This window comes from Schistocerca americana, chromosome 10, assembly GCF_021461395.2.
Source record: "Schistocerca americana isolate TAMUIC-IGC-003095 chromosome 10, iqSchAmer2.1, whole genome shotgun sequence".
Classification (NCBI taxonomy): Eukaryota; Metazoa; Arthropoda; class Insecta; order Orthoptera; family Acrididae; genus Schistocerca; species Schistocerca americana.
In genome coordinates this window covers 109821199-109837294 of record NC_060128.1, presented here as the reverse complement: position 1 = coordinate 109837294, position 16096 = coordinate 109821199, and the positions used below count along the sequence as shown (strand labels likewise).

At 40.2% G+C, this 16096-nt stretch overlaps 1 protein-coding gene across 2 annotated transcripts in view; it reads right to left on the bottom strand.

Annotated features, from left to right (window-relative positions):
- The window catches only part of LOC124552683 (neurexin-4), a 174111-nt gene that overhangs the window by 44364 nt on the left and 113651 nt on the right, over window positions 1–16096 (bottom strand). For both annotated transcript variants that reach the window (XM_047127004.1, XM_047127005.1), the window contains exon 14: window positions 12575–12730. In XM_047127004.1, the coding sequence (XP_046982960.1) occupies window positions 12575–12730 (156 nt within the window). The remainder of the gene's footprint in view (window positions 1–12574; window positions 12731–16096) is intronic.

The following is a 16096-nucleotide window of genomic DNA, read 5'->3' as shown; positions in this document are numbered from 1 at the left end:
CTCGTGGTCTTCGCATCTGCAGTGATGAGCAGTCCCTCTCAAAATATACCAAGGGTCTCACTGAAACCTTCACAAACCGTCATTATCCTACCAATCTTACAGAAAAACATATTTCTCGTGCCTTATCTTTCCAGTCTCCCACCACCTCACACAGTTCCACTGTCCGGCCACAGAGGAGCATTCCCCTCATAACTCAGTATCACCCAGGACTGGAGCAGCTGAATTACATTCTCTGCCAGGGTTTTGAGTACCTCTCGTCATGCCCTGAAATGAGAAATGTCCTGCCCACTGTCCTTCCCACCCTCCACAGTGGTATTCCACCGTCCATCGAACTACACAATATAGTCGTCCATCCCTACGCAGCCCCTGCTCCCAACCCCTTTCCCCACAGCTCATACCCCTGTAACAGACCTAGATGCAAGACCTGTCCTACGAATCCTCCCACCGCCACCTACTCCAGTCTAGTCACAAACATCACCTATTCCATCAAAGGCAAGGCTACCTGTGAAACCAGTCATGTGATCTACAAGCTAAGCTGCAACCACTGTGCTGCATTCCATGTGACTGTGATGATGATGATCATGATGATTGGTTCGTGGGGCATTCAACTGCATGGTCATCAGCACTCTCATACAAAGTCCCAATTCTTGCACAGTCGATTTTTTTCGCAATCCAATCCCGATGCTGTCACAAATGATGAAGATGATGATAATGAAATGATAAGGGCAACACAAACACCCAGTACGCAGGCAGAGAAAATCCCCAACCCGGCCGGGAATCGAACCTGGGGTCCCACGATCCATAGACAGCAACAGTAGCCACTAGACCACGAGCTGTGGACGCATTCCATGTGAGCATGACAACCAACAAGCTGTCTGTCTGCTTGAATGGCCACCGACAAACTGTAGCCAAGAAACAAGTGGACCACCCTGTTGCTGAGCACACTGCCAAACATGACTGCTTCACAACCTGTGCCATACGGATCCTTCCCACCAATACCAGTTTTTCTGAATTGTGCAGGTGGGAACTTTCCCTGCAATATATCCTACCTTCCCGTAACCCTCGAGGCCTCAACCTTTGTTAAGTCATTGTCCTCTCCCATCCAGCCCCTTCTCTGTTCCCATTTCAGAACTACACAGCCCTCATTCCTCCATCGCATCGCACCCAGTCTTTTTACTTCTCTCCTTTTTCCGCTATCTCTCCCCCCCCCCCCCCCCCTCTCCCCCCTGCCCTCCGCTTAACCTCCTGATTGCACATAGCTGCTCTACCCTCCTTCCACCTCATCATACTATGCGCTCCCCAACAGCACGTGAGTATCCGCCACTCCTACCCTACTATCCCTCCCCCACCCAGTCGCCACTCCCATCACGTCCTGGTGCTACAGCTCACAGTGTGGCCTCAGTTGCCTGAGACTGCAGTCCTGTGTAACATTTGCATGAGTGCGTGTCATCCAATTTTGATGAAGGCTTTAGGCCAAAAGCTGTACTTGTGATAGTCTTTTTGATGTGCCTATCTGCGACTCAGCATCTCCACTATATGGTGAATATCAACGTTCCTTTTTCACAATATTGTTACATTCCATCCTGAATTTTCCTTGTTTGATTTTTGTTAGCCTATTCTTGTTTATTCTGCGTAAATATCTAACACATGGTTCTTACTTCTCTTATTCCTCCTATTATTCTTTCTCACTGCTCCTTAATTTCAGGTTTCTATGCTCACTCCCCCTTTTTTAACTATAATTTTCTTTGTAATTCTCTTCTCCAACTCTTATAGTCGGTCTAATTTACTATTCAGTTCTCAGTATCGGTTTGCCCAGACACATTCCAGCTACGTTACCATACTGTACAGCATTATTTTTGCATCTCTTTATACCCAATTTTTATTGTAAATATTCTTAGTTCCACCCCTTCATCTGTGGAACGTTTTCTGGCCCACTTTCTTTCATTCTCCGCACTAGGTAGTTTAAGTGTTTAATCCTGTCTATTAAACCAGTATGGCTCTGTGAAGTAGCAGATAAAAGACCTAAGGATAAGGAGATCATTTCACAATCAGTCCTAGAATTTTATTTGTTACATATCAATTTTTTTAACCTCTGACAATGTTCGTTAATGTGAAAAATGCCCAGCTGTTCCATGGTTCAAAGCCCACTCTAAACCACAGTTCTCCCTATAACTATATAGGTAAATCAGTTCAAAAGTCAGAGAAAGACAATGGCGTAGCAACTTCAATAGGATCATGCCTAGTAAAACACGGTGGTATTCAAACCAACCTTCAAGCTGACGACAGCTTTATGTACTTCGCAAATGTCTGCTACTAAAATAATTGCTGCATTTTCAATGTTGGTACGAAAATTAGTTTTCTCCACAGAGTTATCTGCTAGATTTTCAGGTAGTGTCTCAAAACCATCTAACAGTTCATTTCAATACCTTGCTTCCCTCTTCCCAGCTTTACTGGTGACCCTTGGTATTCTTTTCATTTATCATTCCAAATTCTTAGTTTTCTTTCCTGATGCGCAGCTGAAGAAGACTATAGTAAACCCAACACATTAGCTCACACATGTAATTATTTGGAAGTGCTTAAAAATTTCGGCCATGACCTTCATTTCTGTTTTTGTCTGTGTGTCTGTTTGCTGCAAGTTAACATCCAAAGTCAGTTAGTCACAGCTAGTCCCTCAAGTGTTGGGGACAATGTAGAAATCTTGCTTTGTTTTTTGGGTACTTGTGGAGCTGGTTTGTCATAGCCACCTTCTGGTCCATTGTGAAGTGTCAAGTGGGTACCTGCCTCGTGTACAAAACTGTTGAGTATTTGTACTATCAGCAGTGCAAGATGTTCTACCTCCAAGAGACAATGTGGGGAGGTTTGGATTTTAACTCAAGATATTGGTGTACAGTCTTGCAATCACAGATCCCAAGGTCATCAGCTCTCCTTCCCTAGCTGATCAGATACTGAATATGAAACTGGTTGTCTCTGAATTGAGCACTACATCAATGTGCACCAGAAACTTCAGACACGGAGGTATTTGTCACTTAACACACAATTTCTTCCATCAATATTTGGATGTAGTTTCACTCTGAAGATCTTCTCCTTGTGTGTCATTACAATGCAAGTAATATCAACAATGTAGGAAAAGACAGAGTGCTACTTACTGTAATGATGAGACATTAAATTGCTGACAGATACAATTAAAAATGGTAATAGCAATCTCTATTTCTATATTTTTGATATTCCTACCTGGAGTTTCAATTGTTTGATTATACAAAACAAGTAAGGTATTTTGTTCTGTAAGTACAGTAATCAATGCATTACTGCCACTATAATTTTACTACACAAGCTAGGCAAACAAAACATTTACTACAGCAAACCTACTTCAACTGCACAAGTTATTCTACTACTAACATTACACAGTGCAAGTACAAATCACACACACATTTAGTAGTCTACATTGTACATTCACTTGAAATAGCAGGGATAAAGCCACCAAATAACACATAAAACAATGCGCAACGCTATGTTCTGTTTGTGAATATTCAGTGACACTGTGGTTAATTTAAGTACAGTAATATTACAGTTCAATGGTAACATCCAGTATTTCAGTCACAGGCATAATTTTTTGGATAACATATCTTCTTCTGCCACACGATGTGTTATTACAGTCTATGGAATTAGCTATCTAAATTCTCTGACATATACGTAATAGAGTCAAAGTGCTTATTTGTAGATGCAAAATAGGGACAATATTGTAATTTTGACATAATGTAGGCAAATATTGAATAGCCTATCCAAAGTGGGTGCTGGAGTTAGTTCATTGTACTGACACAGTCAGAGTCATATTTAGGCATGTGCAAAGTGTGCAAACTACACAGGGCAACAAAATTTTGTCCTGCTCTACGTAACAGAGAACGGAAGTCTTATGTGGAATCCAGGTATTTGTTCATCTGTTTTGCTTGTCTGAATAGAGTGCCCAGTGTCAAATTTAGGGTGTGTGATGCCCCTATGGAGTAGTGTATTTTACACCCTCCTTTCTAAAATTCATTGTTGCAATGTGTTTACGAACTGCCTACAATAAAGCTGCATAAACATTACAGACAATATGTACACATTCTTTACCAAAGTTGTTTCCTAAGTTTCTCTGTAGCATCATACATTTGTCTGTAGACATTATTTCTCTCCTGTAACTCATCTTGAAAAAGAGTTTGTATAATCTTAGAGTATGACATTTTCATTCTTCTCCAGATCTGAGCACAATATGATCTTGTTTCTTCTGCAGGACATTTAGAGACCTATCTTGTACTGTAGCCTACAAGATTAATATGCTTGTACACGGAAGATATTGTGTAGGTGGACTAGTAGTAAAATAAGAGTTTAATGGTGAGATGTACACACAGCATTAACCATAGAGGACATCCATTAATTATGTGAAGGATTTTCTTTAAAATTTAGACAAATCCCTCCCCCCTTCAATGAGATTTGGTGAGATATTGTTATTTCATTTTTAACACTGACAAACAGTTTAACAAAAACAATATTATGAGAAGGGTAGTTGCTACTTACCAAGAAAAAGACTGTCAACAAAGCTTTTGGCCAAACAGGCCTTCCTCAGAATTAGACACACACACACACACACACACACACACACACACACACACACACACATGACCACAGTCTCTGGCTGTCGAGAGCAGACTGGCCTTGGGTACCAGAGGCTGTGGTCTCGTGTGTGTGTGTGTGTGTGTGTGTGTGTGTGTGTGTTTGACAGTCTTTTTCTTGTGCGTTTCTGTGACTCAGTATATCCACTATATGGTGAGTAGCAACTATTCTTTTCATAATATTAGTCATTATTCCATCCTGGATTTTCCACTTTAAAAAAACTATGTTGTATTTATAAAGTGTAATAAACAGTGCTTTTAACATGTGATTAAAAACTTTATTTCAACAGTCCAACGTGAGCAGTGTTCAGACACACAGACAGATAAAAAGGCTCCACGAGAATAATAATAACTGTTTTGATGGATCTTTGAAAACTGACATTTTATTATAATATTGTATACGTTAAATGTAATTGAACCTTTACTTACTTTGCATTTGAAAAACAGCATTTGTTGTACCTTCCTTTGAACTGTATGATTACGTAGCTTTTCAGTCTCGATATCTATATGATCACTAAGAGAATTCTTGTCTGTGAACTTCAGCTAAGGTTCCATCCACAAACAATCAACTTCTTATTTGTACGGGAGTTCTGGCTTGTCAGCATGCCACTTAACATATACATTGTAAAAGCTGAACACTATGACATCAGCTTCATACGCGTTACAGAATATCATGACTGACTGACTGGCACACAGCAATTTTGACCAAAGAGGCAGAGAACTCCCTGAATGACATCTAACACTTGTGCGGCATTTGTTCCAAACTGGGAAATCCTGGGCATGCACATGTGTAAAGCATTTAGTTCAGTTCAGAGAGGTAATAAAAATTAGTCAGCACATTAATATTGTCTGTGCTCAGTATTTATTATGTAAAACAAAATGTTATCCATTATAATGACATATATTCTCTGAATTAAAAAACTGACATGAGATTCTCAGTGCCCATCTCCCCCTTTAAATAAGATTTGGTGAGATTTTGCCAGACCCCTCTCAGTCATTTTGAGCTCACATAATTAATGGATGTCCTCTTAAAATCCATGAACACAATAGGTCTGGACTGTCCTAAAACCTAGGAGTAGCATGCCATTTACCATAGTACAAAAATCACAAATATGTTTGTCTGAAAGCACAATTTTGTCCGATTGTACTCATTATTGCACTACAATGTACCAGGAGGGACATAAAAATAAATAAATAAATAAAAAACATAATAAGTTCAAAACGAGGAGGACAACATATACTGGACTAGTTGTCGTCCTTGGCATTAAAGAAAACAGCACTTATTCATCTTCCACAGAGGCTTCAGGACACACTTCAGCTCAGCTTGGCAACAATGGTAGAGATAATATTTTTTATAATTTTTTTTACACAGTAATCGTGCATAATTCTCACTGCCATTTCCATAAAAATTTCAAGCAGAATATTATGCTTGTCATCATGGCCTAAGTTCAAAATATTAGATGTAATCTATGAAATAAACACTGATGATGAAAGCCTGCACTGTTCGATGACTGTACAATCATCAAAAATACACTGATGAGCCAACACATTATGACCACCTGCTTAGTAGCTTATGGGTTCACCTTCGCAATGCAACACAACAGATATTCCGCATACAGTGGATCTGACAAGCCCACAGTAGGTTTCCAGATTATGTGGTACCAGATGTGTGGGCCCAAATCATGCAACTCCCATAAATTACAAGCCAGTGGTCTGTAGGCAAACAGCTGACATCCCACAGTGGCAAAGACAAGTTCACCAGGTTCACACCAGTCCTTACGCCACTGTAGCATGATTCTGGCCTCATAAAACAGTTATCTTCCTGAAAAGTGCCATTACAGTCACGGAAGACATCAAGCATGAAGAGATAAAGGTGGGCCACAATAATCTTCACATACACTGAGGAACCAAAGAAACTAGTACACCTGCTTAATATCATGTAGGGCCCCCACGAGCAGCAGAAGTGCTACAACACGATGTGGCACGACTCGACTAATGTCTAAAGTAGTGCTGGAGGGAACTGACACCAAGAATCCTGCAGGGCTGTCCATAAATCTGTAAGAGTACGACAGGGTAGAGATCTCTTCTGAGCAGCACATTGCAAGGCACTCCAGATATTCTCAATAACGTTCATGTGTGGGGAGTTTGGTGGCCATAGGAAGTGTTTAAAACTCAGAAGAGTGCTCCTGGAGCCACTCTGCAGCAATTATGGACGTGTGGGATGTCACACTGTCCTGCTGGAAGTGCACAAGTCTGTCGGAATGCACAATGGACACAAAGGGATGCAGGGGATCAGACAGGATGCTCATGTACGTGTCACCTGTCAGTCGCATCTAGACGTATCAAGGGTCCCCCTATCACTCCAGCTGCGCACGCCCTGCTGACAGTGTTGACAGGCCTAGACGAGGTGTAAAGCTTTGTGTTGTGCAGTCATCAAGCGTACACGAGTGGGCTTCGGCTCTGAAAGCCCATATCATTGATGTTTCTTAGAATGATTCACATGCTGACATTTGTTGATGGCCCAAAACTGAAATAATGCAGCAATTTGCAGAAGGGTTGCACTTCTGTCACATTCAATCATTTTCTTTAATCATCGTTGGTCGCGTTCCTGGAGGGCCTTTTTCCGGCCGCAGTCATACATTTCATGTTTTACAGGATTTCAGATATTCACGGTATACTTGCGAAATGGTCGTATGGGAAAATCCCCACTTCATCGCTGCCTCGGAGATGCTGTGTCCCATTGCTCGTGCGCCGACTCTAACACCACATTCAAACTCACTTAAATGTTGATAACCTGCCATTGTAGCAGCAGTAACTGATCTAATAACTGTGCCAGACACTTGCTGTCTTACACAGGCATTGCCAACCGCAGCCCCGTATTCTGCCTGTTTACATATCTCTGTATTTGAATACCCATGTCAATACCAGTTTCTTTGGCATTTCAGTGTAATTCACTGCTGTCATAGTGCCTTCGATTATACTATCACAGGCCCTGGAAGCTCAAATGAGTATCCCTCGTAGCATAATACCAGCAGAAAAAAAGCTCCTATCAGAGCACAAAGATGTGAATATGCACCTTTTTGTTTAAAAGACTGTGAGCGAGAAATGGCGTACCAGCTGACTCATGCTACATTCCTCAGGACCTTTATAAATTTTGGCGTGTGAACATACTCGCACTTTTTTTAACATGCAACTCACCTCAAACTCCCACAAGCTCCCCCCACTGCAACCCACTCACACCCACTAGTGCTTTTCTGTAAGTTGCTCATACCCGTCCACTCCCAGATGCCCTATCTCACTCACTCATTCAGCCTAACTCAACCCATTGTCATTACCTCTTTGAGTGTCTCTGTCATTGTGTCCTGTGTCACGGTCACAATCCCATTTGTTCTGTCCTATTGCTAGTCTCCTCTAACTGTCTTCCTATTGCTCTCTCTTACTGCTAATATCTCATTCCTTCCTTCTTACTGCTATTGTCTCTTCTCACTGTCACTGTCTCTCACTTCCTTTTGTCATTTTCGTATACGCTGTCTCTCATTATCACTGGCTCTCACCCACTTCTACTTTCTCCTTCCCCTCTAGCACAGTCTCCTTCACTCTCTTCTTTTTCTGTCACTGTCAACTGTCCGCCCCCGGTTGCTGAGTGGTCAGTGTGACAGACTGTCAACCCTAAGGGCCCGGGTTCGATTCCCGGCTGGGTTGGAGATTTTCTCCGCTCAGGGACTGGGTGTTGTGATGTCCTAATCATCATCATTTCATCCCCATCGACATGCAGGTGGCCGAAGTGGCGTCAACGCGAAAGACCTGCACCAGGCGAACGGTCTACCCGACGGGAAGGCCCTAGCCACATGACATTTCATTTCATTTCACTGTCAACTATGTTCCACTGCCACTACATCCCTCTCTTTTTCGCACACTGCCATCGTCTCCTTCGCTCTTTCTATAATATGATCACTGTCTACTATATTCTAGTATTTATTACTTTACTGTGTATTTGCCACTGACAGTGTCTTCTCTCTCAGCATAAAAATGTACAAATATATTCACACGATAAGAGTTTTTGTGAAAATTTTTGAAGGTACCGAGGAAGGTAGAATGAGGCAGGCTGGTACCCCATTTTGCTCCAATAACAGTATTTTTCCGCAGGTTCCTTTATTTTCACTGCTACAGCAGGGCATGTAGGTCAAACGAAAAGAAATGTATTGGTCACTAAAATTTTGATAGTTTATTTATGTGAAATTAAAATAACGTAACACAAATTTGACATCTCAGAGCGGACTTTACGTGCAAAAAAAAATTTTGCGTGCGGACTCAGTACTAAAACGTGGGGTTCCCGTATGACAAGAGATACTTGACAGCATATTTCTCCTTACTATGTCACTTTATAAACTATATTTTCACCTCATACCAGATATTAAAGGCGTATTTTATGTGTAAAAGTAGGGTAACTTTGTGCCTCTGTATCTTGGAAACGGACCGAGAGATGGGAAAAATTTTCAAGCTTGTTCGAGATCAAGATCTTAGGAATACATTGTAAAAACTGCCATTTGCTGGACTTATTCATCTCATAATCTACAGCTGGGTTTTGGTACCCAAAAAACAACTTCTTGGATTGTTTCTTGATAGCAGATAAATATTTTTGAAAGGAGGGAGATAGCCCCTCTAGATAAATGCCTAGAGAATATGCCATAAAAATTTTAGCAATTTGTTGCAGTTATTACTTAGATTTTGTCTCTTATCGCATTTTATGTGTAGAAGTAGGGCAACTTTGAACCTCTGTACCTTGAAATGGATAAGGATATCGTGAAAATTTTCGAGGTTGTTCGAGATCAGGATCTTAGGAATATAGCGTAAAAATTTCAGCCACTTCCTGTGCACAGGTGTCTTGGAATCCTCGGCTGTGTTTTGTTCCTCTGGTGAAGACAAAAATATAATAAGAAAACCTTTTTGTGGAGTTTCCCGAGGAACCGTCTGTGGTACCTCCATAAATTCCATCAAGCTCACTGTAGTCAACATCAAATGCAAAAAGAATCAACTGATTTGCTCTATTTGGCTAATCAGGAGGAAGAGGGTAATAGTCATACATTGATGTGTACTGCAGGATAGTGACACTAAGACAATACTACTGTTGGGCATGCAAATGGTCCCTAGCCCAAGAATTATCCAAAACACTTGGCCCTACCTTTTTATCACCAGTAGAACCCGAGGTATCAGCATTAGAAAATCCTGTTTTTACGCATGGCATTTTGGAACATATTAGGTATGCATGCTGTCACATGCATACCTATTACCCCCATGAGCCTGCATCCATGGCCCGGTGCAAATTTCGAGCAGCTGTTCCCCTGGATGGTGGCATATCAGGACACGACTGTTGACCTAGTGTGACAAGGAATGTGATTTATCCAAACAGGAGACACATTTCCATTTACGAATGGTCTAATCACGATATCCCGCATGCACTGCACTTGTAATTAATGATGCTGTTGGGTTTACATGGGAACACAGATAAGTCACCACTACAGAGCCTTGTCTTAAAAAATGTGCACTGAACAGCCTGCTCCGAAACATTTGTGCCACCAACAATGCAGTCTTGTCATCTGCCACAGATTCTCATTCCTCTCAGCTTTTTTTATATACTTTCCTTATTGTGTCACATGCTTGCAACGTCAATGGAGATTCAATGTCACGGTTATAATGGTTTGACTTATCACAGTATTTCACACATGATAAAAAATAAAGAAGAGTATGGGTCCTTATTTTATGACATATTCCGGGTTCATACGGCAACAGGACACTGTGTGATATATACTGTGTGTTCTTTTTATTCTGCGTACCTGTCTGAACGAGAAACATAATTTTGTTTCATAAGTGTAAAAACTGCACTTGTTACCATGCTTTGGAAGCACTGTGTCAGGCATAATGTATTGTGTAGCCTAGCAACAGAAACGTTGTTGCTGCTAAGCAGTGAATTTTACTTGTCTTAGGGTGTTTGTTGAATTGTTTTCACGATGGTATGTAGCAAAACATTTTCACACCATAGTTAGCCAATGTTTGAAACCTGAGTCAAATCAAAGCAAATGGTAAAATTCCAGAGCATTATTCCAGATTCTTCACCCACAACACGTTTAACTGGCCCACACAGTTATCAGCTTTAAAACAGCATGAAATAACATGGCTCATTAGGGGGTGAGGGAGCATTATTACTCAAAGTGAGACAGTCTTGTAAAGCACAGCTGCAGAAGACATCAGCCACAAGTTCCTGAAATGTTGTACTGATGATCATTTTCTCCATATAACTCTGTTACATTGGGTGTGGAATAACTTTACAAAACTTGTGTGTATATCTGTGGCAGAATGACACACAGCATTTCTTCACTCTTGACAATCAGGGCTCTTGACATAGTTGTGACGTAACAATGAAAAAATTTAATCAGGTTGGTGGAAAGACAACGAACTACAAAAAGAGAGTAAATCAAATGACAGTTCTTTGGTGAAGGCTAAGGAAGAGAATCAGTCAAAAACTTGCATTTTGATATTCCATCTTGAGCCAGTTAAGTCAAAACATTTATAAGGTTTTGTCTGTGGTGGACAACAAATGTTCAGGACATAAGTAGAGACAGAAGATTATTGATCAACATCCACTGATGACAAATGATTGCAGACAGAGAACAAGTTTGTATTGATGGGCAAGGGCATTAGCATCTGTTATAAACAATTTGGCAAAACTACACAAACATTAAATCTGGAGTCTTGATAAGGATTCTGAACAACTGTCCACTCAAATGCAAGTCCAATGCCTTGCCACTAGACCATCTGCTTGCTAAAAGACAAAAGGAAAAGTTTAAAAAAAAACAACAACAACATGGCAACCTGTGATACGTGCAGGTAGAAATTTATTTCTTTTCGATAGTTTCACACACATTCTACGAAGCCGTCAGATAGCGTCCACCCTATATTTTTTAAATCTGTATTCTATTCAACATTGTCAACAGGAACTAAAAAACATGAAGAATAGCTATTAGTCCAGTAGTGACTAAGAAGTGTTGTTGGTATATGTAGCAGAGAGCCACCAGAGCAGAGGAGGCACGAAGTAAAGGAGCAAGCAAGACAAGGCCAACATGTGTGTCCCAATGTGATAAGTGCTATAGGATGTGTCATTACTCAAATGTTGCACTAGAGTTATTTGTGATTGCTTTATCAAGAGAGCACAAAAAATTTTAGTTTAAAAAACTTTTGTTTTTGATGAGAAACAAAGCAAGCTAGGCATCAGATAAAACATTAGAGACAGTATTTGTCAAGGCCAACTCCATCTATACATTGCAAAAACGAATCCCCCCCCCCCCCCCCCCAACACATATATAGTTTGCAACACTGACATATTAAATGTAGTCTATGTACATAACAATTACCACAAGTAGCACAGTAGCAGCTGTTGACATTATCGCTTGTCACCAGACACTCACGCTTCCGAGTCTGCAATGGTGGAAAGCATATATGCTGGTTCACTTACTGCACAGATTATTTGAGATGGCACGGCTACTGTAATTTCGATAATGTGCAGGACAGACAGTGTATTTAATTTACACTCCAGTTTTGTCAAGAGTATTTGCTAAAGTGAATAAACTGGTCAAAAGTATTTACTAAAGTGAATCAACTTAAGTTTATAAAAATGTTCCAAGCTTCTCGCTGAACTATTATTGCCTGAGTGTAGCTCTGACTTGTTCTCCAACGTAACAGTAAGTTTCTTATTTTTCCTGCAAGAGCATTACGGATAGCAAAGTGACCAAATCTGGCAACATAAAAACTGTGGAGACCATAGGGGGATGTTACATGCTCAAAGTTGATGTGTTCTTGACAGTTTGTGTGTGTCATAACCTTTACCGGCAGGTCCAGAAATGCTGCAGCTGGTCATCTAGTGAACCCCCTACCTGCGTCACAGTTGCACCACTTAGTCGGGTCAGCACACGTCCCCATTATCCCACAGGCGCACTTGCGTGAACCCGGAACAGCTCCTGCCCAGTAGTCCATCTTCTGATTGCTCCGGGACACCCACCAAGAGTAGGGTTCAAACCTGTCCGTTTGTGCTGAAAAACACGGGAACAAAATTTACAAATAAAACAACAGGAAATACATGGTGACTGCGCAAAACATCGAGGACTGAGGAATACCACATACAACAATCGTAAGTATTGGCCCTCTTCAATTTTTCATACCACCAAGATTTGGAGGCAAGTGCCAGGGCATCAATTCGCTAACACGGGAACATGCAATTCCTAAAAACACTCAAAATAATCAACTCTGAAGTTTTCAAGTGCTGTTAAGTACAAAACACTTTGATTGTATTAAAAGCTGAATGTGTAGTGTTCAAACCTTATACTGGATCAAAATTTTTTATTTATACTTTAATTTTAATTCCAATTCCATATTTATTACGAAATTGAAATGCAAATTAACAATTGCTGAATCACAGTTTTGAATAACAATAACAATTTTTTAGTTTAGTAATATAATGAAAAGATAGATTGCTGCTCACCGTAAAGGACACACACACACACACACCCCTTTTGGTCAAAGTCTTCTTCAGCAAAGTACACACAAATACATTAATTCACACAAGTAAGCATATCTCTCGCACACATGACCGGTGCAGTGTGTGTGTGTGTGTGTGTGTGTGTGTGTGTGTGTGTGTGTGTGTGTGTGTGTGTGTGTTTCATTTTCTGAAAAACTCTTTTGCCAAAAGTGTCTTTTCATTGTGCCTGTCTGCTACTCGACATGTCGTCTTTAGAGTGACTAGAAATCTTATCTTTTCCTTACATTATTTAATGCAGTAACTCATTTGTAAAGTAATCGAGTTTTTATAGCTAGAAAAGTAAATACTGATTTATCTCCAGAGAATGAACACTATTATTGATATAATTTTTTCATTTAACAATTAGACTTTTCTAACATTTTGTATCAAATATTAATTTATTTTGAATACTCACATTCATGTTATTAGCAATTAAAAATAAAAATCTTCTATTAATTAATAAATTATGATATAATATTTGTCAATAACTTTTCAATTTGATAACGAATATAGAATCCAAAAAATAATAAAAAACAAGAGAGCTTCTACTGGTGGGATTCTCAAGAGTGACATCACAAGTACACGACTCGAATGTTTTATGTACTCATCTGTAGGGAATAAAATCACCTGTAGGGAATAAAATGCTACCAAGAAGTAGCTATAGAAATAATGACTGGTACAAGCACAATACATGCAAAATATATAATAACGAACCTTAAAATTAATGTGTATCCAGTGATCAGTTCAAAATCAACATTGCTGAAGAACTAAGAGAAGTCAGCAGCAATCATCTTGGTATTGCCACATAAGTACAACATGAAATCCCTTACTGCCTGTAAGAAGTAGTTAGGCAGGAGAGTTGTAAATGCTGATAGTGTTTTAAAGTGAATAGACGTTGATCAGGTAGGAAATACACCACGAGCAAAAAAACCACAATCTATGTTCAAATATCCCTCCCCGTGCGAAAGTCTATTGTTAGGACCACTTGCTTCAGACTGCATAGATTTATGGTGTGAGGAGGAAGAGGACACAGTTCAAAATAGAAAACTTCTCTTAATTCCCACGTTCCTAATCCTTGCGTAGAATATGATTTGAAACAGACACCACAAATGAGGTTCTCGAAATCTGTGGGTAAACTGCATGTCAGATCCACAACTCAACAGGCCAAGCACAGATACACAGTAAACTAGCCTCTTACATCAACGTAGCTGTAAATGGTTAGTGATTTCATTGTGACACCGTCTAAACACGTATGTACTCCGCAAGCCACTATACGGCACATGGTGGAGGTCACCTTGTACAATTGCTAGTCACGCCCTTTCCTGTTACTGTCGCGAATGAAGTGGGAGAAAAATGACAGCCTATACACATCCGTACAAGCCACACTTTCTCTCTCTTTTCTTCACCGTTCTTACGCAAGAAGTACTTCGGTGGCTATGGCAGTAGCGGCATTCAGCACTTTGTCAAAAATGTCGGTTCTCTGAAGTTTCTCAATAGTGCTTCCCAAAAGGAATGTCTTATTCCCTCCAAACGTTCCCATTCAAGTTCACATACGATTTATGTAATACCCACATTTTGATAGAACCTGCCACAAACCTATCTAGCAGTAACCTGATATGTAGCAATGTCATGAGAAGTCACACTCGATTCACATGATCTAGATTGCATTAACCCTTTGACTGCTGCAGATGTGCCCCCTGCATTCTGTACTGAGTGTGGTTTTGTTGTCACACTACTGCTTGCCTAATGCTGCTAACTGTGCTGAGAGGTGACATTCATGTACCAACGAACTACGCATCATCCAATTGTAAGATATCTATTCAGTGAAACAATACGATGTCTGCACATCCTAGACTGATATCCACTTGATAAAGGACTGAATTTCTTTTCATTACTCATATTAGTTACTGTGCTGCATCAAATTAAACAAAGCACTGTGTGATATTTTGAATGGTTTGCAGCAGTAAAAACACACGGTGTAAACTTTGTGTATGTATGATTTTAGCTCATACAGGGTGTTACATGGGAACTTCCTTATGTAAGAAAAATCATAAAACAGAAAGTACTAAAAAAATCATTTTTATTCTCTTTTCTTTACTTAGAGACATATTTAAAGTTTTATTTCAATAGGTTTTGAAAATGATATCTTGAAGGCAGCCTCAGTTCTGCTCAATGCATTTGGAGGATCAAAATCTGAAGTTTCAGTCTGCTTTGTCCACCATGTCTCTGTCTAAATTGGCAATGGCAGCACAAATACTGTTCCACAGCTCACTTAGGGTACATGGACAACTGGTATACACCAAGAATTTAAAATAGCCCCATAAGAATACATTGCAAGGGGCCAATATGACAGCATGCTGGGCACTGAAGATCACCCCCTCAAAGAGGTAAGACGGTCAGGAAAGTGTTCGCGCAAGGACGTCACTGATGTTCATGCTGTGTGAACCGTGGCGACATCTTGTTGGAAAAGGACATTCCCCATATCTATTTCTTAAAGTTCGGGAAGCAAAATTTCCTCAGTCATCTGGATTTAACACTCAGACGGCACTGATTCTGAAGTTTTTGGCGATTCGTGCCTCTCCAGTGTCACATGTTTTGTTTATTCACACAACCATACAAATAAAAATGTGCCTTGTTGCTGAAGAACAAGAGGGCGTCATGAGGCAGGTTCTCGATCAAGGCTTCACACATATTTTTTCATGAAACAAAATCACATGGATTAAGTGTGTGCACCAATGTCAGTTTTTATGAATGAAATCTGATGTCTTCATGAAGAATTCATCTTACTGGGTGACCAGAATTTACAAGAGCACTGAATGTTTGTGGGCAACCCACTTGGGGGAATTCAAAATCGCCACTCTTACGTTCTCAATGTTTTCTA